Genomic DNA, 27935 nt, shown 5'->3' with positions numbered 1-27935 from the left:
GGTGCTGAGTAGTATTTCTGTCTGTAATAAAGCCCTTTTGTGGGGAAAAACATTCTGATTGGCTGGGACTGGCTCCCCAGTGGGTGGGTGGGCCTCCCATGGCTGCACCCTTGCGCTGTCATGTGAAATCAATAGATTAAGTCCTATTTTCTATTTATTTAACCCTTATTTTAGCAGGTAAGGACTGAGAACACATCATTTAAGCAACAACCTGGGGAATAGTTACAAGGGAGAGGAGGTGGGATAAATGAGCCAATTGTAAGCTGGGGATGATTAGGTGACCATGATGGTATGAGGTCCAGATTGGGAATTTAGCCAGGACACCAGGGTTAACACCCCTACTCTTACAATAAGTGCCATGGGATCTTTAGTGACCACAGATAGGACACCCGTTTAACATCCCATCCGAAAGACAGCACCCTTTTTCGACCAGAGGAAGGGGTGCCTCCTACTGGCCCTCCAACACCACTCAAGCAGTTTCTGGTCTCCAATCCAGAGACCAACCCTGTTTAGCTTCAGAAGCAAGCTAGCAGTGGGATGCAGGGTAGTATGCTGCTGGCAAATGAATTTATTTCATTGACTGTAACTCAGTGAAATCTTTGAAGTTGTTGTATGTTGCGTTTATATTTTTGTTCAGTTAGATACATTTATGGGTAAAATAAACAGGTCAAGTTGTTTTGTGATCCATTTGGGGTGCGTCTGGGTTACTTTCTGGCGCTTTTCAGACTGAGTTATTACTGTAGCCTATCTGATTTAGACGGCATGTGATTATAGACAATTAATGGAGTTAGGAAAAACTCCATTAGAAAGAGTTTTGTAGTTTTACAAACAAAAAAAGTCCTCCTGTGGGACTGATGTTAAGAGTAGTCACTGTACCGTTAGTCCCCACACAAACACTTTTAATAAAGCGCCCCTTGTTTAGGTGGGCGGTGAGTTGGATGCGTGAACATGGAAAGCAAAGGACTGAGGTATGATGCTGTAGCAATGTGTACATTTAACTGGGAACACTGCCTGGAGAGTTGAATAATGACTGGACTAGGCTACACGCGAAATCAGATCACCAATTTCTTCAAAATAGTTGAAGAAAGAAGTAACTAGGGTACTAAAGTCGGGAGGAAGTCGATCCAAATGTTTTGTCCACAAACTTTTTAGAACTTTTCCTATCGTTAAGAATGAAAAACTGCGCTGCACAAAAGGTCCATTGATTACAGGACAAGGTAAGCACGAACACGTTTTACCCCATTAAGGGTTCCTATTTTCAACAGAGAGTATTTTGTGTTGAACTATGCATTTCATATATTTAGAACTGCATTTGAAGAACACTTTATGAAGGTATCTACCATATTGTGCCCATTCTATGTGTGCTATTTATAAGCTTTCCGTTTCTGTGTCGTTTAAAATCGGTTTTGTACACCAGCTTCAAACAGCTGAATATACAATATTTCTGGTTATGGAAAATATATGTCATAGTGGTTTAGATGGTAGGCCTACAATGATTCTCTTCACAATGACTGTTTGTTTTGTCACATAAACTGAAATTAGGCGAACTATTACAATTTTTGCAACCAGGCAGAGCAATTTCTGCATAGTGCATCTTTAATTGCTTTTTATTAGAATTTTTCTATTCAGATTTGGGTAAAAACGCCAAAATATACAATTAAATGCAGAAATCGCTCCGCCATTTCCTAGTTGCTAAAATTCTAATAGTTCGCCTAATTTCAGTCATTGTATAGAGAATCATTGTACCATCTAACCCGCTGTGAAATATATTTCCATAACCAAACATATTTGTATATTCAGCTGTTTAAAGCTGGTGTACTAAACCGAAAGTAAAATACACAAAAAACGAAACTTCGGAATGGGAAGCATAGAAATAGCACACATAGAACATGTTTACCGCGTCTTAGACTTGCTTTCAACGGGAATGAAAGATCTACAACTCACATTTCTATGTGAATTTGCTCGGATATCCCGAAATGTTACATATTGTAGCTTTAAGACATTGAGGTTATGAACATATCCTCTGCTGTCAGGCAATCATCCACATGAATGTGAAACCTATTGTAGAGTTGGGGGCTGTGGTTAAGACAATAGTGGAACTTTTTTTGTTGCTAACCCCCATTTTCCCACGACCATATTTGCACCCGGACATCCCCCAGTGGTCTGGATCATATCCACTACATATCCACCAAGCTGTGTCTCTAAGGGGATAGTTATCCTCAGTCTGACCCTGCTGATCATTACTACTACCAATATGTTGGAGGAGTGTGTGAATGTGTGGAGACTGATGAAGGGAGGACAGCTCATAGTAATGGCTGGAATTGAATTAATGGAAGGGTATACATTTTGTATTTGACACAGTTCCATTGCATTAATGAGCCTGTCCTCTGATTTAAAGGCCCAGTGCAGTCAAAAAGTTGATTTCCTATGGTTTATATATATTTCCACACTATGAAGTTGGAATAATAATATGAATATGTGCAATTTATAATGATCCCCTTTTAGTGTAAGAGCTGTTTGAAAAGACTGCCTGAAGGTTCAGCCTGTTTTCGTGGGATGGAGTCTTAGCCTTCCATGGTGACATCACCATGTGGTAAATTAGTTAATAGACCAATAAGAAAGAGAGTTACACACTTCTTTGCCAATAACAGCACATTTTCAGTTTTTCCATCCCCACTCACACCACTCCCATTCAGTCCTAGCATAATTCTTGCTTGAAGAAGCTGCTAAGAAGCCATTTTTGTTTCTTTTTGACCATTTTAATTGAAAACGATCACCTTAAGGTACTTCAATGTTACCCAGAAATGCTTTGATATTGAGATAAAAACGTCTGCATTGAACCATTAAATCGAAGCCAGCTTCCACTGGTGTGAACACACAATAGTATTCGCTCCTGGTTCTGGACTCATTCTTTGTTTGAACTCAACAGAGTAGTGTCAAAACACGCCTGGTGGATGATTCGTTAATTTGTCACCCCTCTGTTTGGAGAGTTTATCAAAGAAAGCCTCTCTTCATCCTTTCATCTTTTCACCCTCCACAGTAAAGTCTGTTAATCCTATTTGTTGGAGTGTACGAGAGGCACTCTGTTTCCCCTGACTGGATTGCAGTCTCTCTATTTGTGTTGCTCCTCTTGGAGGAAGTTTACATGTCAACCCCATGTTCTGTCAGAGAGAGTTGTCAGAGTGAGCATTCTACAGCCAAGGACATGCTACAGTTTATGATGTTTGTAGTTGATACCAAGGATGTACTGTATAACTCACTGTTAACGGAATGCCTAGACAAGGTGACTACATCCTGGGGAATCCAGAATGATGACATAACATTGCTATCTCTGTGTGTGTATGTGTGTGCGCGTGTGTGCAAGTGCATGCATGTGTATCTCTGTGAAACACAAGGTGTTGCTGGATTTGTCATAGTAAAGGCCAGACACAGCCCGCAACTGTATGGTTGATTTTGATAGGAGTCCTTAACTTGGGTTTCCAATGATTCCCCAACAGGATACAGCTTGTTTTGTACAAAGCGACACCATATATACAAAAGTATGTGAACACCCCTTCAAATTAGTGGATTTGGCAATTTCCGCCACACCTGTTGCTGACAGGTGTATAAAATCGAGCACACCGCCATGCAATCTCCATAGACAAACATTGGCAGGAGAATGCCCATACTGAAGAGCTCAGTGACATTCAACATGACACAGTCATAGGATGCCACCTTTCCAACAAGTCAGTTCGTAAAATGTTTGCCCTGCTAGAGTTTCCCCGGTCAACTGTGAGTGCTGTTATTGTGAAGTGGAAACGTCTAGGAGCAACAACGGCTTAGTCGCAAAGTGGTAGGCCACACAAGCTCACAGAACAGGACCGCCGAGTGCTGAAGCACGTAGCATAACATTTTTTGTCCTTGGTTGCAACACTCACTACCGAGTTCCAAACTGCCTCTGGAAGCAACGTCAGCACAATAACTGGTCTTCTGGAGCTTCATGAAATGGGTTTCCATGGTCAAGCAACTGCACACAAGCCTAAGATCACCATGCGCAATGCCAAGTGTTGACTGGAGTGATGTAAAGCTCGCCGCCATTGGACTCTGGAGCAGTGGAAATGCGTTCTCTGGAGTGATAAATCACGCTTCACCATCTGACAGTCTGACGGACAAATCTGTGTTTGGTGGATGCCAGGAGAACTTTGCCTGCCCGAATGCATAGTGCCAACTGTAAAGTTTGGTGGAGGAGGATTAATGGTCTGGAGCTGTTTTTCATGGTTTGGGCTAGGACCCTTAGTTCCTGTTAAGGGAAATCTTAATGCTACAGCATACAATGACATTCTAGGTGATTCTGTGCGTCCAACTTTGTGACAACAGTTTAGGGAAGGCCCTTTCCCGTTTCAACATCACAATGCCCTCGTGCACAAAGCAAGGTCCATACAGAAATGGTTTGTCGAGATCGGTGTGGAAGAAGTTGCCTGGCCTGCACAAAGCCCTGACCTCAACCCCATCGAACACCTTTGGGATGAATTGGAACGCCGACTGCGAGCCAGGGATAATCGCTCCAACATCAGTGCCCAACCTCACTAATGCTCTTGTGGCTGAATGGAAGCAGGTCCCTGCAGCATCACCGAATGGAAAGCCTTCCCAGAAGAATGGAGGCTGTAATAGCAGCAAAGGGCGGACCAACTCCAAATGAATGCCCATGATTTTGGAATGAGATGTTCGACGAGCAGGTGTCCACATACCTTTGGTCATGTAGTGTATGTTTAGTAACCAAAAGATCAACCAGAACATACATTTTGCCCATAGTGACAAATGGAGCTTCCCATGGATTGACTGTGGTCTAACCTCTACTTACTCTGACACCCTTCTCTTTCGTCACGCTCTCCTGCCAGTCAACCAGTCTGTATTAATGCTGTTAATAAATACCGCATTTTTTTGTTTTTCCGCTTACACAGGACCCACCCCCATGCTCCAGCGTCACTTCCAGTTTCCCCTGAAGAAGAACTCAGCACCTCAGCGTGACATAAGGGATGAATGAGGTACGGAGGGATTAAGGGACCATGTGAATAGAACCCAGGACCCCAGGAGAACACATATGGGATTTGCCCTTTACAATCGCAGGAGTCATAGGTCTTTACCAGCTTTCTGTTTCTGTCATCCCCGAGTAGAAAATGCACCATTAGCGGTGTAGCCATTCAGAATTTTTCAGGTGGTGGTTGCATGTGTTCCCTACTTGAAAAGGCTTCTGGGCCGTGGCCATTAAATGTTAAATGTTTTGCAACACAACGTTGTTTTTTTTCTTCTGATTGAACCAGGTAGTTCCCTCTCTGTTTTAGTCAGTTTAGCATCAGCAAAAGAAAGGGAGATACATATTCTGTAGCGTTACTATAATGTAGTAATGGGTTACTTGCGTACAGTGCCTTCAGAAAGTATTCACACCACTTTACTTTTTCCAGATTTTGTTGTATAACATCTTGTGTAGATCGGCAACGATCTACACTAATATATCTTGACTAGATAAGTAATCTCACCCCCTGAGACAGTACATGGTAGAATCACCTTTGGCAGCGATTACAGCTGGGAGCCTTTTTGGGGTACGTCTCAAGATATTTGCCCATTATTCTTTTTTAAATTCTTCAAGCTCTGTCAAGTTGGTTGTTGATCATTGCTAAAAAAAAAAACATTGTCATGTCTTGCTGTAGATTTTCAAGCTGATTTAAGTCAAAACCATAACTAGGCCACTCAGAAATATTGTTGTCTTGGTAAGCAAATCCAGTGTAGATTTGCCCTTTTAGGTTATTGTCCTGCTGAGAGGTGAATTCGTCTCCCAGTGTCTGTTGGAAAGAAGAGAAAATACTTTGGAGAAAATACTCAGTCATGGGAAAAGTGTATCTGAAGTCATCCTCTGTTGTGTTCTCTGTCTGGTCAGTAAACTGGTTGGAAATTCAGAGGCATCCCACTCTGTTCTCCTACCCCAAATGGAAAATCTGGGCACCACTACCATGCGCTGGTCTTGAGCCAGTAATGGTCAGGCAATGCATTGCTCAATATTTACAGATGACGTTCCCAGGCTGCTAGCGGCTGCAAATGGCTGACTGGTGGACATTCTGTGCCAGCAACGCAGCCCACAAGATGAGCAGGATGCCAGAGCTCTGCCCACACACATCTGGGTTGCAGTGCACTACATTTGACCAGGGCCCATAGGGTATTACCCCCGTAGTGCACTATAAAGGAAATAGGGTACCATTTCAGCCCTGGCTACTTCAGGATCAAGGGTACATACAGGAGAATCACTTTCAGACATACATTTTCTGTTTCTTGAAATACAGTCCAATCACCCAAAGGCTCATTTTATTCAAGTGACTTTGTCGTGCAATCAGTGATAGTTGTTCAGGGTCCTGTTCATTAAGCACCAGATGGAAGAAAACAGACTGAAACAGGAACCTTTTTATTCGTTTTCTGTGGCAAAAATATTTTCCGCTTGTGTGCCCAAATGAACACGACCCAGGTCATTCACAGTTGAGTGAGACCAAATACAAGGTTTATGATTGGACTGCTAAGTTTCTTTCCCGTGCCTTTGACCTATGACCCAGATGGAGTTATAACCTGTGTATTTTGCTATGGTGTTTTTTTAGGACCGCTCCCCTGCCACTCTATTGAGAAGGTGTCGCATCGCCATGACAGAGACGGACACGCTTCACTCGGATGCGAACAAGGCTGCCCTGTCCTCGGGCTCAGGGGAGGGAGGAGGAAGTGGGGAGGGACAGCCTGATGCCGATGGTACCTGTCCTGATCTGTCGGCACTTGCCGACCTGTTTGAGAGTGAGGAGGGCTCCCAGTCACCTCAGGACCCGGCTCCGGACGTCGACCGGCCAGGCCAACTGCAGCCAGGGGACAGCCGACAAAACCTCCGCATGAAGTTCCATGGCGCCTTTAAGAAGGGCATCTCTAACCCCATGGACCTGCTGGAGTCGACCATCTACGAGTCACCCGTGGCGCCCGGCCCCAAGAAAGCCCCCATGGACTCTCTCTTTGACTACGGTACCTATAGGCACACCAACAACAAGAAGCCACGCAGGAAGAAGCTCCCACGAGGGTGAGGAGGGCCCTCTGTTTTGAAGTAGATACGTGACTCATTTGTCACGGTGGCTTTCATGAGTCTATGAGCAGAGGCATGCAGAGGCATAGATTGTTGAACAACATGTGGCGTTAGAAGCAGCATAGTAGATCACTTCTGGGGTGTAAATGTGACCGACTGGGTTCGAACTCGGTTTCTCCTGCATGCCACAAGACTGTGTTAACCCCCTGAGCTTAAAGCCTAGGCATCGGCTTGGAGAGTGAACGCAAGTCTTCAGGTGTCAGGCAAGGTTGTTTATCACACAATTGTGATTCACCCGACTATCTCTGTTACACAGACCACGCCATCGGGTTTGTACTTGGAACCAAAGGTTGTTAGTCATGTTTAACACCTCACTCTATAATATCAAGGACAAATTCCCCTAAGAGATGGTCTGGGTTATAGATACACAAAAACTGTCTCTATGATTGTGGCTATATATTTCTACCATATAAGAGATTTCCCCTAAAAATGTTGATCAAAATTGGCTTGGTTTCTGAGCTGAGAGTTGTATTAATATTATATTTTACTTTACATTGCCGTTTTCATTATTAATCAAAGGCTTGGCTTGGAAAAAATGGCTCATTGCAAAAATATAGAAACTCCTTCAACTGCCACTGTTTAGTCACAGAGGTGTGTCCCTCTCATGTGGAACTTCGTAAACAGAAGGGCTAGTCAGAGGGACGTTCAGTCATCTAACAGAGAGTGTGTTGTTGTTTCCCTCCTCACAGCCGTTGAGGTAATATTTAGGCTGGAGCTTGTTCCCGACTACCTGTTTCACAGTGAGGTCTATTTATTGAGTAGTTCAGTAGAACTTCGACAGCAGTTCACTTTATATGGTTTAACTTTCAACTTTATTTCTAGGCTACAACTACTGGTAACACTTTACGTAGTCTACAGGTATGATGAATTATGATGGAGTTATAATGCATTGTTAGACTTGTCATAAGCATATATGACCCCCATATAATATATTTTTATCATCGTGTTATGATCCTGACTAAATACCAGCCATTTTGAGTGTATTGAACATTTGCTAGAGAGACAAAACATATAAGCCTCATAATAAGATATTAAAAAGGCTCATATATGCTTATAACAAGTAATAAAGCATTATTTTACTGTTGGCTTTAAATAAAGGTTTGGCCCAGCTGCCATTCTTGACCCCCACTGTTTAGTCCCACCACCTGTAGGCCTACTGACGCCAGAAGTCACCATTAACAAATCATCCAGTAATCAGCCGCCATCTTTCATTTCGGATCAGTAATGTAACACTGAGGGATTTCTGTGACCCTACCAATGATGTCTATAAACACTTAGAGTATGTGTTATACACTGAGTGTACAAAACATTAGGAACACCTTCCTAATATTGAGTTGCTCAACTTTTTGCCCTCAGAACAGCCTCAATTCGTCGGGGCATGGACTCTACAGTACAAGGTGTTGAAAGCGTTCCACAGGGATGCTAGCCCATGTTGACAGTTGTGTCAAGTTAGCTGGATGTCCTTCTTGTCATTCTTGATACACACTGGAAACTGTTGAGCGTGAAAAACCCACTAGTGTTGCAGTTCTTGACACACTCAAACCGGTGCGCCTGGCACCTACTACAATACCCCGTTCAAAGGCACTTAAATATTTTCGCTAGCCTGTTCACCTTCTGAATGGCACACATACACAATCCACGTCTCAATTCTCTCAAGGCTTAAAAATCCTTCTTTAACCTCTATGGGCTAGGTGGGACGCCTACTCAACAGCCAGTGTAATCCCGTAGCGCATTATTCAAATACCTCAAAAATGCAAAAACTTCAATTTTTCAAACATATTACTATTTTACACCATTTTAAAGACAAGACTCTCGTTAATCTAACCACACTGTCCGATTTCAAAAAGGCTTTACAACGAAAGCAAAACATTAGATTATGTCAGCAGAGTACCCAGCCAGAAATAATCAGACACCCATTTTTCAAGCTAGCATATAATGTCACATAAACCCAAACCACAGCTAAATGCAGCACTAACCTTTGATGATCTTCATCAGATGACAACCCTAGGACATTATGTTATACAATACATGCATGTTTTGTTCAATCAAGTTCATATTTATATCAAAAACCAGCTTTTTACATTAGCATGTGACTAGCATGTGACTAGCATTCCCACCGAACACTGCCGGTGAATTTATTAAATTACTCTCGATAAACGTTCACAAAAAGCATAATAATTATTTTAAGAATTATAGATACAGAACTCCTCTATGCACTCGATATGTCCGATTTTAAAATAGCTTTTCGGTGAAAGCACATTTTGCAATATTCTCAGTAGATAGCCCGGCATCACAGGGCTAGCTATTTAGACACCCAGAAAGTTTAGCCTTCACCAAACTCCGATTTACTATTAGAAAAGTTTGATTACCTTTGGTGTTCTTCGTCAGAATGCACTCCCAGGACTGCTACTTCAATAACAAATGTTGGTTTGGTCCCAAATAATCCATTGTTATATCCAAACAGCAACGTTTTGTTTGTGCGTTCAAGACACTATCCGAAAGGGTAAATAAGGGTGGCGAGCATGGCGCATTTCGTGACAAAAGAATTCTAAATATTCCATTACCGTACTTCGAAGCATGTCAACCGCTGTTTAAAATCAATTTTTATGCCATTTTTCTCGTAAAAAAGCGATACTATTCCGACCGGGAAAGCCTGTATACGTACAAAGAGAGAGAAAATAAATACATCTCGTGCCCTCGTGCACGAGCGTGAGTCTCAGAGTACTCTGACCAGCCACTATCCAAACGCGATAATGTGTTTCAGCCAGAGGCTGCCTCGATATCATTCAGCTTTTTCCCGGGTTCTGAGAGCCTATGGGAGCCGTATGAAATGTCACGTTACGGCAAAGATCCTCAGTCTTCAATAAAAAGAGCCAAGATGAACAACAACTTGTCAGAGAGGGCGCTTCCTGTTTGGAATCTTCTCAGGTTTTTGCCTGCCATATGAGTTCTGTTATACTCACAGACACCATTCAAACAGTTTTAGAAACTTTAGGGTGTTTTCTATCCAAAGCCAATAATTATATGCATATTCTAGTTACTGGGCAGGAGTAGTAACCAGATTAAATCGGGCATGTTTTTTATCCGGCCGTGTCAATACTGCCCCCTAGCCCTAACAGGTTAACCTGTCTCCTTCCCTTTATCTACACTGATTGAAGTGGATTTAACAAGTGACATCATAGCTTTCACCTGTATTCACCTGGTCAGTCTATGTCATGGGAAGACAGGTGTTCCTAATGTACACTCAGTATATGTGAGTATATGTATGTCAATGGTCCCTACATAGTAAGACTGAGACGTCCTGCAATGAAAGTCTGGACCCTCCGGGCTTGGACCCACCCAAGGTGTTGAAGGTGTTTAACCGCATGCTGCTCTTCGATGGCGTGTCACGGGCCGACCCAGAGGCCCTCTCCGGCCTGCTGGAGTACCTACAGGGTCACGAAAAGAGGCTCACCGACGAGGAGTTCAAAGGTGAGACAACCCCATTGGTGGTGTGGTGGGTGGAGCCCCGTGGTGCCAAATATCTCTTGTCTCAGCTTTCACAGCCAAACGCAGAAAGGTCGGAGGAAAAGAGAGAAAGTGTGTGTTTGTTGAATTTAATTTTATTTAACCAGGCAAGTCAGTTAAGAACAAATTCTTATTTACAATGATGGCCTAGGAACAGTGTGAACAATTTTTACCTTATCAGCTCAGGGATTCGATCTAGCAACCTTTCGGTTACTGGCCTAACGCTCTAACCACTAGGCTACCTGCCGCCCCAAGGGGTGAGGCTTAAGGGGTGGGACTAAGATAGCATCAGAACTTTATCTCAAACATGTCATATCTGGCCTCCCGAGTGGCACAGAGGTCTAAGGCATTGCATCGCAGTGCTAGAGGCGTCACTACAGACCCGGGTTCCATCCCAGGCTGTGTTGCAGCCAGCCGTGACTGGGAGACCTATGAGGCGGCCCACAATTGGCCCAGCATTGTTTGGGGAGGGTTTGGCCGGCCGGGATGTCCTTGTCCCATCGCGCTCTAGCGACTCCTTGTGGTGGGCTGGGCGCATACACGCTGATTTCGGTCGCCAGTTGTACAGTGTTTTCTCCAACACATTGGTGCGGCTGGCTTCTGGGTTAAGCGAGCAGTGTGTCAAGAAGCAGTGCGGATTAACAGGGTCGTGTTTCGGAGGACGCATGGCTCTCGACCTTCGCCACCTCCCGAGTCCGTACAGAAGTTGCAGCGATGGGACAAGACTGTAACTACCAATTGGATGTCATGAAACAACAAAACATCTCACATCTGTTACAGTTGCCTTACTAAAGAAGAAGCATTACTTTTTAGTCCACTTAGCCCTGTGACTAACACCTTCAGTAAATGTGTCATCCTTGAGTTTTGTCATGACTTTGTGTATTGATAATAGGTATCGATGTCTAAACAGACCTTTTTCTGCCCATAGGGCTTCAACTCTTTGGCATGTCCTGTGACTTGGTTATCTGTCTCTGACTTCTCAGTATTCCACCGTCCTCTCTTCCCTGTTGTTCTTGGCTCCATAGAGCACGTGTCAAACTCATTCCACGGAGCGACGAGTGTCTGTGGGTTTTCACTCCTCCCTTGTACTTGATTGATGAATTAAGGTCACTAATTTGTAAAGAACTCCTCTTAACTGGTTGTCTAGGCCTTAATTGAAAACCACAAGACCTGCAGACACTAGGCCCTCCATTGAATGACTTTGACACCCCTGCCATAGAGTAATGAGAAGGAAGCTATTGTGATGTCAGAGATTTTGTTCTGCCAAAGGTGGGTCCAAGGACAGCTTCCTGTTGGCAGTGTGTGTGTGTGTGTGTGTGTGTGTGTGTGTGTGTGTGTGTGTGTTGTGTGTGCTTGCTTTATAACAGAGAGCAGAGAGAAATCACAGCAAACTGTCTCCTTCTGGGAAGAAAATGACTAAAGTGGGCTTGACAGACTACATGAAAAACTCAGACTAAAAGTAAACAATAGAAGCAGACAATTTACTTTACCACCACGTTTAGTTTGGCTGTTGTTTGGCCTGGTTTTGAGGCATTTTCATGTTTAGTGAAATGTCTTGCTTGCTTCCCTTTCCTTTCTTATTTAATCACTAACGATTTATCACCAGTTTTTACTTTTTCAACAAACATAAAAATGTTTTCTGTGTCCCTAACGTCTTTCTCTTCTCTCAACTGGCAACTGTGTTTCAGGTGATTTGTTGGAAGTTCCTCTCTAAGCACAGTTCTGTGTATCATAAAGTTCACCTGTACTGCAGCACAGTGAAAAAGCATTTGCTTCAAATTGGAGGGTCTTGCTCCATCTGGGGAAAGGGAAAGGGGATACCTAGTCAGTTGTACAACTGAATGCATTCAACTGAAATGTGTCTTCTGCATTTAACCGAACCCCTCTGAATCAGAGAGGTGCAGGGTATATTTCAGAAATGCATTTCATTACATCGTTTATTAGGTGATTGCTTATGAACTTGGCACTTGGTGTCGCCCTGGCTGCAAGACCGTTTGTCACATGAACAATGTACCTTGCTGCCTCAAAAGATTTTTTTAAAAGTATTTTTTTTATGTCCAGAACTATACATGTACATGTGGTTTCTGAGTACCCCTCCCCCCATCAATTTGGTTTTATTTTCTCCCAGAACCTTCTACAGGGAAGACATGCCTGCCCAAAGCCCTTCTGAACCTGTACAGTGGTCAGAATGACACCATTCCTATGCTGATGGACATCGCAGAGCAGACAGTCAACCTCCATGAGTTCATCAACACGCCCTTCAGAGACGTCTACTACAGAGGTAAACTCTCTTCACATTTTAGCCCCTAAAAACACCAGGGTCCTGTTCAATAGGTATCACATAGACTGAAATGCTCACTTTTGGTTTCTGTTGTGAACCTTTATAAAAAATATTTTAAAAATTGTGCGCCCTAATGAACACAACCCAGTACTGTATTAACCAGTCATTTGACTAGGATTGAAGTAGATTATTTCAAACTTGGACTGTGTTTATAATTTGATATTATCACAGATAAAAGTACCTACCTGAAATGTAGGGCCTACTATGCACACGTAGCCCAGTACTACTTCCATGAAGGTAGGCTTAATAGAGACGCCCTTACCTACACGGAGTCCTCCACTGCCCCTTCTGCACAAAGAGACCACACATCCTAGTCTCCGGCCCAACACAGGGCTGCTCTATGGGGCTTCTATTTCCAGAGGAAGGCTGGATGATGTGGCTGTTACACCTTCACAGCTTGCCTTCACAGCTTGGAAACAGCAGTGCAGCACACCTATTTCTTCCATCCACTGTCTTAGGTCTAAGCACAATAAACTCCCTGTCTAAAAAATTTTGAAAAAAAATTCACTCATCACACACTATGTCAGCCACTTTAAGATTTGCTGTTAGAATGGGATTTCACACTTTTGCCAGGATATCTCACATTCCGTGCGTCTGAAATTACTCCCTATGTTGTGCACTTTTTTTTCTCCATAGGGCTCTGATCAAAGGTAGTGCACTATATAGGGAATAGGATGCCATTTCAGACACAACCATAGTCCACCTCCACACAGTAATGAAGTAGTAGACAGATGGTGATTTCTGAGGAGCCCATGGCAGCCATATGGCCTACTTACTGTTGGTACAGGTCCCCTTTAATGAACATACAAGCCAGAAGGAATGTGTTTATGTCTGTATGCCTGTGTGCCATGACTGTTCACAGATTTGACACTGCAGCAGAACCAAGCCACCTTTGTTGACCATAAAAATAAAACATTTATTGATGAGATACAGGGACTTAGTGAATGTGGTATCACCTTAGTTACGACAATACCATTGTTGAAATGTGGATAAGAGAGGAAAGCGGTTGACCTTCGACCCAGTCTTGGAATGGAGATTTTTGCGTCTTTGTCCGAGACCTCTAGTCAATGCACCTTTCCTCACTCCTGAAGATGGGACTCAGCAGACAGTGAGAGACCAAACAATGCAATAAATCCACTGTAGAGTTCAATCCCTCTCAGGCAAGCCTGGAATAGAGAATAAAGGAAGGATCTAAGAATCCCAATGTGTTGACTGACTGTTGTGTGGTTTGACAGGCCAGACAGCGCTCCACATCGCCATTGAGAGGCGCTGTAAGCAGTACGTGGAGCTGCTGGTGGAGAAAGGGGCAGATGTTCATGCCCAGGCCCGCGGACGCTTCTTCCAACCCAGGGACGAGGGGGGCTACTTCTATTTTGGTAAGACACCATAACACTAGGATCAGATCTGATCCATTCTTCTGTCTACAGAAACCGCAAGATTCAGATTTGAGATTCAATATTTTCAATATTTTGAAGTCCTCAGTCATCAGGGGCTTAAAGTGGCAGAACATTAAGTGTAGGAGTATAGTTTAAGACCTCTTAGATTTAAAGTCCCCTGTTTAGGGGGCCTGCATGGTCCTGGTACCGGTTCTGACTGACATTTTTGCTTATAAATCGTCCCACGGACACAGTAGTATGTTTTTTGTGCCTGTGTGACTTGGGATGTGAAATCATAAACCATTTGAAGCTGGGATTTCTCTCCTACCATTTCATTCGCTCTTCCAACTGTCCAACTCCTGGCTGAACCCTACGTCAAAGCCACTGACAAAGCGCAGGCCTGCAATCAACAGGTCACTTCCTGTTGAACGTGGAATGAGGCAGCGCTCGGTAAATTGGTTTGGAAAGTTTGAAAGTGTCTGAAAAGGTGTTCGATTGGAAAAGCTTGGTTATTAGCTAGCTACTGTACCTTTTTGATTTTGGATCCCGTGACACGGTTGGCATCAGTTGCTGGGACCGCTGCTATCTGTCCAGGGATCCTGACGACCAAGGGTCTGATGATGAGCTGCTTGGTATAGCAGCTAACCTAGCTGCTACTGTTAGCTGCCTATCAAGCTAGAGGGGTTTCCTTGAGGACTTGAACGCAGCCCAAAACGCGATTAGCCATTGTGACTGGGACCGCGGATTATCCCAGGCTTGTGGTTGTCTAGATTCCTATTTTGTTGCTGTTTCCATCTTCCCTGCGACCGGCCCTGTCTGGAATTGCAGGGAGTAACAGCGTAGCCTTCGTTGCTACCATGACAAAGACCAAAGCCGGTGGGAGTACCGTTGAGGACAGTGGTGTCTCTATCACAGGTGAAGGATCTTTTAAACAAACAGAAATAGTTCTACAAGCAGTTGTTACAACAACAAGAAAATAGCTTCAAGTATTGTGTTCAAATACTAGTGCAGTTAACCTCTTGGGGCTAGGTGGGACGCTAGCGTGCCACCTGTGGTGCACTCCATCAACAGCAGGTGCATTTCAAGAGCGGCAAATTTGAATCCAAATAAATGTCAAAATTCAAATTTTTCAAAAATACAACTATGTTACACCATTTGAAAGATAAACATCTCCTTAATCTAACCACGTTTTACGATTTCAAAAAGGTTTTACGGCGAAAGCATAAATTTAGAGTATGTTAGGACAGTACATTTACAAGAGTTGTGTGTAATGTTTTGTCAAGTCAAAGACAGGGTCACCAAAACCATAAAACCAGCTAAAATGATACACTAACCTTTTACAATCTCCATCAGATGACACTCCTAGGACATTATGTTAGACAATGCATGCATTTTTAGTTCTATCAAGTTCATATTTATATACAAAAACAGCGTTTTACTATGGCATTGATGTTGAGGAAATCGTTTCCCTCCAATAACCGGCAGTCAAGTCAGCGTCACAAATTAAATAATTAAAATTAGAAAACATTGGTAAAATATTATATTGTCATTTAAAGAATTATAGATTTACATCTTTTGAACGCAATCAACTTGCCAGATTTAAAAATAACCTTACTGGGAAATCACACTTTGCAATAATCTGAGCACTGTGCCCAGAAAAATACGCGTTGCGATACAGACTAGACGTCATGTTGGGGAGATCTAAAATCGAAAATACTATGTAAATAATCCATTACCTTTGATTCTCTTCATCAGATGTCACTTCCAGGTATCACAGGTCCATAACGAATGTAGTTTTGTTCAAAAAAGCTCATCATTTATGTCCAAAAATCTCCGTCTCGTTAGCACATGATGTAAGCCAGCCGGACTTCTCGTCATGAACGAGGGGAAAAAATATATTTCCGTTCGTTCAAACATGTCAAACGTTGTATAGCATAAATCATTAGGGCCTTTTTTAACCAGAATAATAAAATAATGGACAACTTGAGCAGAGAAGTGCAGGACCTGAAGAACAGTTTGCAATTCTCACAGGGTCAGCTAGATGAGTTTAAGCAGGAAAACGGCAAGATGGCAAAAATCGATAAGTCATTGAGAGAGGACATTAGTTCTATATGTGAATCCATGATAATCTGATTTCTCTGGCATTGTTATCTCGAGGGACAATCAAAATGGAACAACATTGTTCTAGATGGAATTGCAGAATCTACACATGAGATCTGGACGGAGTTTGAGGACAAAGTGAGGAAAATGATCTCAGAGAAACTGAAGACGGACCACATGAAGATTGAGTTAGAATGCGCCCACAGGACTGGAGAACCCAACACCGGCCCAGGTGACAGGCCCAGGTTGATAGTCGTCAAGCTCCTGTATCAAGACTCAGATGCAGACACAGGAGGTGGATAGTATGAGTCTCTGAGTTAATTATAGTACAAGGGGCAGGCAAAAGGTAAGTCAAGGCAGGCAAAGGGTCGTAGACCAAATCTGAGTCAGGCAGGTACAGGATGGCAGGCAATTGGTAGGTCAAGGATGGTGTCATGAGGATCAAAGAGAGCGCCCCCCCTCTCTCTCTCCCACCAGAGAGGAAGGGGGGAGTTGGGTCGGTTTTATGACTTAACGACCAATCGTAAATGTTTTCTAACTCTCTCCCTCTGCCTCTCAGTATCCAAGAATGGAATGTCTGAGTGGTATAGAGAGATTCAACATCCAAAAGTGGATAATGAAACAATATTCCTAACATAAAGAATGTGGGAAATGGTCGGTGGCGATACAAACAATGATGATGTCATATCATTTGTGATTTTGTGGTATCATTAAAGATGTTATAACGGAAACATTGTAACTTTAAGAGCTTTCACAATGTATATGTCAGAGTCTAAATGTTGTAAAACTCATATGATTAAATATGAAACTATTTTTGAGAAGATGAAATGTGATTTTATCCTTCTAAATGAGATAATGGTTTTTCATGTAAAGTTTTACCCAGTTAGTAACCACGCCCACTTGAGACATTATGCCAAAAGGATGGAACACCCCTTATTCCAGAGTGCTTATAAAATGACTCCTAACGAAATTTACATTAGACCAGAAAATGTGGAGTCGTGGTTACACAGGGAAATGGTTGCAATTTAAATACAGACCAAGGGCGGCAGGTAGCCTAGTGGTTAGAGCGTTGGGCCAGTAACCGAAAGGTTGCTGGCTCAAATCCCCGAGCTGACAAGGTAAAAATCTGTCAAACTGCCTGAGCAAGGCACTGTTCCCCGGGCAACGAAGACATGGATGTCGATTATGGCAGCCTGCCGCACCTCCTTGATTCAGAGGGGTTGGGTTAAATGCGGAAGACACATTTCAGTTGTAGGTATCCCCCTTTCCTATACAGACGGTAAGCTGGATGTCACAAATGGTTTAAAACTACTAGACCAGAAAGAGTAGAGCTATGGTTAGATGGTAAAATGGTTAGACTCTACCAGACCAGAAAAGGGTAACTCAACAGAGAGAACAAGAAGAAGACTAGACATGCAGCTCTGCATGTAATGTATTCTAGGAAACTCAACAGAAGACGAGAAAAGAAGAACATTTCACTATCAAATGACCATTGGAACGTGTTGTATCCTGTCTAACGAACACTTCCAGCAAAGAATGCTACTACTACAACTACTAAGGACATGGTGACCTCTGGTGGACAACCAGAGACTTACACAACCAGACTTTCTTTCAAACTATTCGTCACATACTGATTGGGTGATTTCAACAGAGAGAGATGACAAAGACATAGAAGCATAAATATATACATTGCATTTCTAAATCCGAATGAGCGGTGGTTTGGGTGCTAAATATCAATATTTACGATGAGCGTATTATTCAACTGTATGTACGATAGTTGAATTCCTTTGTCTCTTTCCAAGCCGTTATATCGGGTTAGTCTACCAAGGACCTTTCATTGCATTGTTAGTAATCAACGTATAATCGATCCTGTGTGTGTGTTTGTAATTCTGTGTAGTTAGTTAGTTAGTAAATAAATAATTAGGCCAATTTGTGTATCGCTGAGTCATCATTTAGACTAGGGTTCGTGCAGATTTAACGGATTATGTGACATTCAGAATGAGACTGATATGAGGTAATAATAATTAATGGATGGCTAAGATAACGATTTATTCTGATATTCTTGAGTTAATTCTGGAAACGGTAACTCATTAAACAAACTTTTTCCATGGTGCCCCAAGATTGCTTGTGAGTTAATTGTTACATGATGAATGTAATCATCGTAATAATTAAACATAGTTCATTAATTTTATAAAATAATCGTCATCGCATTAATGGTACCAACGTTACGACACAGGCAAAGAGTCGTAATCCAAATCAGAGTCGGGCAGGTACAGGACGGCAGGAAGGATCAGGGTCAGGGTCAGGACAGGCAGAAAGGTCAGGGGAAGAGTAGGAAAAACAAAAACTAGAGCACAGGAAACACGGCAACATGCTGGTAGGACGGGACAAGACAAACTGGCAACAGACAATCAGAAACGCAGGTATAAATGCACAGGGGAAAATGGGAGCCTGTAATCTGGTTCAGGTTATTAATCAACCTACCAGGGTGTTTACTAACACTACAGGAACAAGATCATTCAGGTCTTGATCACATTTTTAATACTGTACAACTCTGAACTAAAGCTGTATCCGTACCCATTGGATGCAGTGATCACAATATAGTGGCTATATCTAGGAGAACCAAGGTTCCAAAAGATGGGCCTAGAATAATGTATAAGAGATCTTACAATTTTTTTTGCTGTGACTCTTATGTGGATGATGTAAAAAATATTTGTTGGTCTGATTTGATTAACAAGGAACATCCAGACGCTGCACTTGATGAATTTATGAAATGTCTTTTTCTAATTGATGATAAACATGCACCTGTTAACTGACTGGCAGCTTCAAACTGACTGGCAGCTTCATTAAATAGTACCCGCAAAACACCAGTCTCAATGTCAACAGTGAAGAGGCGACTCCGGGATGCTGGCCTTCTAGGCAGAGTTCCTCTATCCAGTGTCTGTGTTCTTTTGCCCATCTTAAGCTTTTCTTTTTTTTGGCCAGTTTGAGATGTCTTTTTCTTTGCAACTCTGCCTAGAAGGCCAGCATCCCGGAGTCGCCTCTTCACTGTTGACGTTAAGACTGGTGTTTTGTGGGTACTATTTAATGAAGCTGCCAGTTGAGGACTTGGGAGGCGTCTGTTTCTCAAACTAAACACCCTAATGTACTTGTCCTCTTGCTCAGTTGTGCAATAAAATGCTAATTAATTACTTAAAAATCATACAATGTGATTTTCTGGATTTTTGTTTTAGATTCCATCTCTCACAGTTGAAGTGTACCTATGATAAAAATTACAGTCCTCTACATGCTTTGTAAGTAGGAAAACCTGCAAAATCGGCAGTATATCAAATACTTGTTCTCCCCACTGTAGATTCAATGGTTGTAAAGGTGGCTATTTGAAGAATCTCAAATATAAAATATATTTTGATTTGTTTAACACTTTTTTGGTTACTACATGATTCGATATGTGTTATTTCATAGTTTTAATATCTTCACTATTATTCTACAATTTAGAAAATAGTAAAAATGAAGAAAACCCTTGAATGAGTAGGTGTTCTAAAACTTTTGACCGGTAGTGTATTTTACCGGTAGTGTTTTTTATAAGGTGAAATCTTATAGTTAGTGATTTTATAATTTGATGATACTATATTTAGAAAGCATATAAGTCATTTCAAGCCTTATTCAAACAGTTTTGTTGAATAGGAAATACGTCATATGAAATATTTCATGTTTTCATATTTTTATCATATTTGCACTTGAGCTTGTGTCCTCAAAAGTGACTCCACCTTAGCAATTTCTAACTTTTTTACCAGAAAGGTGAGATTTTAGCCTTTCCTGGAGTATGCAGTGTTGCTAGTTATTGTTTATGTTCCTCTCATGATAAATAATTACTTTCGGGGATCACGTAGTTGACATTTTAGATTACATGTAGTTACATTTAAGAGTTAAGCACATGATGATACTTCATATATGTTCTATTTATGGTAACATTCATGCCCTAGCATTGTATTATTGAACTTTGGCAGTAGTTTGATACTGTTAAAGTCATATTCTATTCCTCTTGGTTTTTTAATAACATGTCTGTAGTTTTACATGACAGGCGCCTGGGTTCCCGACACTGTGAGGTCATGTCAGTGTATCTTAAAGCAGTGCACTTGAAAAATGGTTTTCTAGCTACCTCAGTGTGCCTTTATTTTACATGCCCAGAGGTTTGGGCTACAAAGACTGGATCGCTGCGCAGTTGGATAACTTGGAGTACTATACCACTACTATACCACTGTTAAGCATCTTTTGGAAAATGCTCTCAGTTGCCATGGTAAGCAGCGGTGGAAAAAGTATCCAATTGTGATTCTTGAGTAAAAGTATAGATACCTTAATAGAAAGTTACTCAAGTAAAAGTGAAAGTCACCCAGTAAAATACTACTTGAGTAAAAGTATTTGGTTCTAAATATACTTAAGTATCAAAAGTAAATGTAAAAGTATAAAAAAAATAGTAATGTACAGATACCCCCCAAAATGACTTAAGTAGTACTTTATAGTATTTTTTACTTAAGTACCTTACACCACTGATGGTAAGATTAAGTGACATTAGAGCCCACCCTTCCCTTTTTACATGGCAGGTTTGGGCTGGGAAAACACAGTCAGAACAGTTCGCTAGGCTAATGATAAACTCATATAACCACCCAAAACTAGTCTGAAGTCATATCATCAGAAATGTCATTATTAGTAGTAGGCTTCTCCAAAAAAGAAAAGAAAACAACGATGTCACAAGTTCAACAAGTATTTCCGAACAGTTTAATGAAAGGTGTCTGTGTCTTGCTGCTGAAAAAAAAAACCTACATACATACTTCCCTTCAAATGGGCGAGCTGCCTCTGTTTTGCTGACCTCACCGAGGTTGCTGGTCCATTGACAGAGAGCCTCCAAATAAAACGTGCCACTCCATATTGCTCTCTGCTAATTGGAGAGTATCCCTCCAACTCTCATCCCTGAACCCAACATCCCACTACAGGTGTAGGATCTTAATTGATCACCCTGTTACAGGAGAACTTTCCAACAATGCAGGAAATGTAAAACTTGTAGTGTATTTGAGGTTTAAAAATGTCCACTTTGAAATTTCAGACTTGATTTTCCCTTAACGAAAAATGTATCAACCCGTACAAAAATGGCCATTAATTATAATCCACATAATAATTCACATTTTCTGTTGCTGCGGGATTATTTTCCTGTTGTAGCAAACTGGCACGAATGAAGATCCTCCGGAGTAGACTAGCCTACATCCCATTCACCTCAACAGCCCTTCCAGCCTCAAGTTCAACAAACGAATACCATTTTCACACTTTCCTGTTGACCCGAACTAGACTGTGCTGACTGATATATCATTTTGACATGGTATTTTCTGGCACTGTGTTTGCAACTATGGTGAATGCTTTACCAGGCCAGTGTAGAAACCTACAGCTCTGCCTAGGAACGTGAAAGGGATATAAAGGAGATACATGCAAAAGACAGGAGATTTGAGTATGCAATTATTTCCCAAAGAAACTCACTACTGCCATTGTTGTTGTATTAATGCGTTATGTTCCATCCCACGAGGGATTATATCCAGTTGCACGAAGTGCGACTGTCATTCCCAAATCATTCCAAACACCTGGCGTGTGTGTGGCACAGTGCAAGTCATTCACTCTGGAGCTTTGCGCTAAGGTAACCAGGAAACCTGGCAGAGGGGCGACAGCTAATGTGATTTAGCGCTTACTCCAACACTCCACGAGCACCCGTGCAAATCCATGAAGAAGAGCATTTCCCATGCGAGGTGACAGGGTAATCTGTCACCCGTGGCAACGGCTCGTTTTCAGTAGCTGCTTTTGGCACACTGGTTTCAATGCACAGGCCCCTCCTTCAGATAAGTAGTACTAATTGTGCCCTTTTCGTTGCAAGGTTTTAAATCCAATCTTTGATCCACTTATAGGTAGGCTTAGCCTGATGACTCACACTAAATTCTTCCGCCGCTCTGTTGTTCGCTACATATTTTTGTCTGCAACGTCCATAGGCCCGGTGTAGCGTTTGGCCTGAGTAAGGAGTCTGGGTAGCCAGGCAAAGATAGCCTTCAAAGACATGTTGAAAGTGGTTTGCTGTTCCATATGAACTTACATCACTTCCCAGAGTGGAAAGAGACTGCCTGAGTGCCAGTTGGGCAGGGTTTGCACTTTTGGGTCTTTTCTATTGCTTCCGTTGTAAAATGGGATCCCCTTGATTGATGTGATTGTTGCTGTGTGTATCTGACTGTATCTCTTTGGCCAGGCGAGCTGCCTCTGTCGCTGGCAGCGTGCACCAACCAGCCAAACATGGTGCACTACTTGACCGAGAACGCCCATAAGAAGGCTGACCTTCGACGGCAGGACTCGCGCGGCAACACAGTGCTACACGCCCTGGTGCACATCGCCGACAACACCCGGGACAACACCCGTTTCCTCACCAAGATGTACGACCTGCTGCTGACCAAGTGTGCCAAACTCTACCCAGAATGCAGCCTGGAGGACATTCTCAACAACGACGGCATGTCGCCCCTTATGATGGCAGCAAAGCTGGGAAAAATTGGGGTGAGAACGAACTCATATATCACGTGCATGAGGAATCGTACTCTTAACGGGATAGTTTGTGTAACACATGGAAATGCTATGGTGTGGTGCCTTGTTGGATTATGTATTGTATTATTGACAGAAGATATAATCACATGCATTGTAAAACAGACAATAAAGGTCAGCTTTTGTTATTATTTCTCCCAGGTTTTCCAGCACATAATTCGCAGGGAGATCAAGGACGAGGAAGCGCGTCACCTCTCACGGAAGTTCAAGGACTGGGCGTACGGCCCCGTGTACTCCTCCCTGTACGACCTCTCCTCACTGGACACCTGTGGAGAGGAGGTGTCCGTGCTGGAGATCCTGGTCTACAACAGCCGCATCGAGGTGCGTGAAAGCCTGCTTGGATAAAGCCTTGACTCTAAAGCTCTGGGAGCTAACGCAAGTCTACAGTCTTTTTTTTTGTGGCTGAGATTGTGAGGTGGGATGGGCAGACAGAGGCCAAGTGTGGACTTTTGCCTTTTTACCTGTAATAGATTTGTTTACCTGAGATAAAGGGAGAGCCAGCATGGTAGGAAAGATGGAGTATGATTTCTCTTTCACACCAAACTCTCTTCCTATCATTATTGTGAGTTTTCCTGCACTGTCCGTAGAACCGCCATGAGATGCTGGCTGTGGAGCCCATCAACGAGCTGCTGAGGGTCAAGTGGCAGAAGTTTGCTGCCGTCACCTTCTACATCAGTGTTGTCTCCTACCTGGTGACCATGATCATCTTCACTCTGGTGGCCTACTACCGCCCATCCCAGGGAATGGTACGTACATGACCAACAACTTAAATACAAATACAACAAATGTATGCACTTATTCAATGTCGGTTTGGATGAAAGTGTCTGCCAAGTGGCATTATTATTATTATTATTATTATTATTATTATTATTATGTGTATTGTGCAAACAGTATGGGTGCCATGATCAGCAACGCTTTAACTCTGTTTGTCCCTGCCCAGCCTCCGTACCCTTACACCACCTCCACAGACTATCTGCGTCTGGGAGGGGAGGTTATCACCTTGGGCTCCGGAGTCTTCTTCTTTCTCACCAACGTAAGTCTGCAGCCCGCAGCCACTACATCTTCTCTCCGGTTGAACCATCCAATCAGAGTTACAGCTTTGAATGTTGACTCTACAATGAACAACTTGTTTTTAAAGAGGCCTCAAAATGTGTACACAAACACACACTTTCACTATAAATCTTCGATCTCCCCTGTAAATTGATCTTGTTTCTCTCTCTCTCTCTCTCTCTCTCTCTCTCTCTCTCTCTCTCTCTCTCTCTCTCTCTCGTGTCAAACACCAAAACTAAAATACAGTATGTTTGTGAGCAGCCATTACCCAAATCTCTCTCTCCCTGTCCCCTCTTTGTAGATTAAGGACCTCTTCCTGAAGAAATGCCCCGGGGTGAACTCTCTATTTGTCGACGGCTCCTTTCAACTGCTCTAGTAAGACTCCAGCTTCCCCCTCCTTAACCTTCTCCTCCCTTGTAACACCCTCTGACTTGTACCCGAGGCTAATTTATCATCCTCTCTTAATTGAGTCTTCTATTTAATTCCACATTAAAGCCCCCCTTTTCCTGGCACGTTTTATAGTTTACATCTTCTTTTAATTAAACTCACGATCCCAACAAAGAGCGGAGGATGTTGAGCGCCACTCCGAAGGGTGTTTTGTTTGCATCATTAGTGCTGCATCTGCGAGAGTCCGTTAAATCCCAAATGGCATTCCTGTGTACTGGGAATGTTCTTTGTATCTAACATGTAGGAAAGGAGAAGGATTATTGCTGTTTCCTGGAATCTGAACACCAGGGCCATTAGGGTACGCTGAATCGGAAATTAAAGCGGGTTTCTTATTGGACAAGTTCAGTTAGTACCTAGGCGTTTCGGTCCATTTTCTTCAATTTTGTGCCTAATGAACACGGCCCAACTCTCCTATATCTCTAGCTTCATCTACTCTGTGCTGGTGATAGTAACTGCGGCCCTCTACCTGTCGGGTATCGAGGCCTATGTGTCTGTGATGGTGTTTGCGCTGGTCCTGGGCTGGATGAACACTTTATACTTCACCAGAGGCCTGAAGCTCACCGGCACCTACAGCATCATGATACAGAAGGTATCGACTCTTTCATCCATCACATTGAATTTGAAATCAAAATGGACTAATTGGACACTAGTCACCTGGTCACAATTTATCCTTATTCCTTGGCTCTCAGATTCTCTTCAAAGACCTGTTCCGGTTTCTGCTGGTCTACGTGCTCTTCATGATTGGATACTCGTCAGGTACAGTGTCCCCTACTGCACACTTCTTCTCAGCAGTCTGTCGACCAGTTGAAACAGAGGAGAAACCTACCTTATCATCTCCTCCTGTTTCCCATGTCAACCCCCAGCTCTGGTGTCCCTCCTGGCGGTGTGCCCCGGGCCTGACGAGGTGTGTCCGGAGGAAGGCGGCTGCCCCACCTACCCCCAGTGCCGGGACACGGACACCTTCAGCAACTTCCTGCTGGACCTGTTCAAGCTGACCATCGGAATGGGTGATCTGGACATGGTCAGCAGCGCCCAGTACCCAGCTGTCTTCCTCATCCTGCTGGTCACCTACATCATCCTCACCTTCGTGCTGCTGCTCAACATGTTGATCGCTCTGATGGGAGAGACGGTGAGCCAGGTGTCCAAGGAGAGCAAGAAGATCTGGAAGCTGCAGGTGAGTGAGGAGAACAGCTGATGGACAGCTAGGTTCCCTATGCGGCAAACACTATTCATTAAAGCACACCGCAGGAAATGTTGTCACGGAAAACAAAAATAAACATTTATTATTGGAAGTCCAGGTAGTCCCTCCCTGTTTCAGTCATTTTTCTTACGTTTGGTACCTAGTGAATATGACCCTGGGAACCTCTGGTGATGGCCTTATGCACAGTGCATCCTCTAGTTCACGGTCACATTAGTATGTTATGAAAACCATTATTGCATGTTGGTTGGCGTTATGTTTTAACAACAGTGGGCTACGACAATCCTGGACATCGAGCGCTCCTTCCCTGTGTGTCTGCGGAAGTCCTTCCGGTCCGGGGAGATGGTGACAGTGGGGAAGAACTGGGACGGTACCCCTGACCGCCGCTGGTGCTTCAGGTACACATGCTAATTTCACTGAACTCTCACCCCTCTCTGCGTCAGAGAAACGTGTCTGATTGGTAAGTCAGGTGCTAAACATCTTCTGTGGTCATTTCAGGGTGGACGAGGTCAACTGGTGCCACTGGAATCAGAACCTGGCCATAATCAACGAAGACCCGGGCAAGAACATAACAGAGACCCAGCAATGCTCTGGTACAGTGCATCAAACCGTCCGTGGACTGAGGAGAGGTGAGACTCTTTTACTGCGTTCTCAAAAGAAATGCACTGATGCATACGTACAGTTCACCAAGGCAAATACACAGTGTATAAGGGCAAGCCAAAATCACATCAGCCAACATTTTACTTTCTTTCCCCAACCCATGTAGATCGCTGGTCCACGGTGGTGCCACGGGTTGTGGAGCAGAATAAAGGGCCACGACCACGAGACCTAGTACTGGAGATGGAGCCACTGACCCCCAGACACAGACCCTGTGCAGAGGGCTAGAGCCCAGCTAGGGCTATGGCCCAGCTCTGGGGGCCTCCAGGAGCCCGGGTCCTTAAGAACACCCTGCTGATCGGAGGTACTCAGACTGACAAAGAAGAGTTGGGCCACAAAGTTTGCCACTTTGCACAAAACTCTGTTGGCTTGGGATTAGAACCAAAGATATGTACAAAGTATTATAAGGTAATAGAAAGGATTTTAGAAAAGATAGGAATGTAGTGTACGGTCAAAGCAAACCATTCATTTGTTTATCAAATGCTTTTTTTATTAAACTTGTTGTGAATGGTGGTCATAGCTCTGATGATAAGTATCCTCTACCTTGGGGGTTTTAACCCAGGAGGAAGGACCCTCGGGAAGCTGTTACCTGACAGAATGCCATGCCTTCAACTTGCAACATATCCAAATGTGTGTTTTCAAGAGTTGATCATAGATGAGACATATGTGGATGTGATCTATTGGGAGACTGCTGATGAAAGTATATCGGACCTCTGTATTTAAGAAACCTTGCTCAGGGAGTTCAAGAAGGCCAAAATATTTATTATATTCTTACACATATCCTTGTTGTTTTTAGTGTCTGGAAAAAGAACTGAGAGGAAGTGATTCAAGTTCAAACAACCATTTTGGGATGGGATGTTCAGGCACAATATGTACTGTCTGTATGTATGTAGCTATGTACTAAATGACCAAAAAAACTAAAGCTAGCTTTATATGGCTCACCGTTTTTCATTTCCATCAGTTTAGTCCTGTTGATAGTCCGAAGCACAGGGCCCTAATTTTATTATTCATGCTTGGATAGGATTGCTTTGATCATAACTGTAATTTTTACTTGTTTTATGAAGTGTGTATATCATTGCAAAGCATATCCAAAAACAAACAAACACTGAATTGATTTGTTGAGAGGAAGATATATTCTCCATAACAGTATTGATGTGGATTTATTAAGCGTTGGGTGTTATACCAAAATGAAAATATGCCTTCAATTAAAACTGGAACAATTGCTACTGATCCAACATCACCCAGAGAATGGTTTTGAAGATGCAAGCTGTTTTTCCATCATGTTTTGTTGAGGCCTTTTGATTCATAACGGACATTAGCATCCTATGTGTTTCAAAATGTTTTTATTTTATTTTATACAATTCCTAATAAATTTTGCAACAACGTTAATTCCTGGTCTTTTTGCCTTTTTCTGAAAAAAATCACATTCTATACTATTATATTGTATAGGCTACAGCAGGGATCATCAACTAGATTCATAATTACAAATCATTT

The 27935-nt window shown here is 42.8% G+C and overlaps 1 protein-coding gene across 2 annotated transcripts; it reads left to right on the top strand.

Annotated features, from left to right (window-relative positions):
* Nucleotides 1-210: 210 nt before the first annotated feature.
* On the top strand, nt 211-27830 carry trpv4 (transient receptor potential cation channel, subfamily V, member 4). 2 transcript variants are annotated; one of them, XM_014160768.3, is made up of 17 exons: nt 211-1217; nt 4941-5024; nt 6621-7081; nt 10431-10615; nt 12780-12932; nt 14228-14368; nt 22746-23044; nt 23231-23410; nt 23677-23835; nt 24030-24122; nt 24441-24514; nt 25010-25175; nt 25276-25342; nt 25450-25760; nt 26055-26182; nt 26283-26413; nt 26551-27830. In XM_014160768.3, the coding sequence occupies exons 2-17, from the start codon at nt 5016-5018 to the stop codon at nt 26667-26669; spliced, it is 2676 nt and encodes an 891-aa protein (XP_014016243.1). In that variant the 5' UTR covers nt 211-1217; nt 4941-5015; the 3' UTR covers nt 26670-27830. The 2 variants fall into 2 exon arrangements, with proteins under 2 accessions (XP_014016243.1, XP_014016246.1); XM_014160771.3 differs by lacking the exon at nt 4941-5024.
* Nucleotides 27831-27935: the final 105 nt, after the last annotated feature.

The sequence above is a fragment of the Salmo salar genome, chromosome 20 (assembly GCF_965601325.2).
Source record: "Salmo salar chromosome 20, fSalSal1, whole genome shotgun sequence".
NCBI classification, from domain to species: domain Eukaryota; kingdom Metazoa; phylum Chordata; class Actinopteri; order Salmoniformes; family Salmonidae; genus Salmo; species Salmo salar.
The sequence above is the reverse complement of the archived record's forward strand: the minus strand, read 5'-3'. Positions and strand labels throughout refer to the sequence as shown.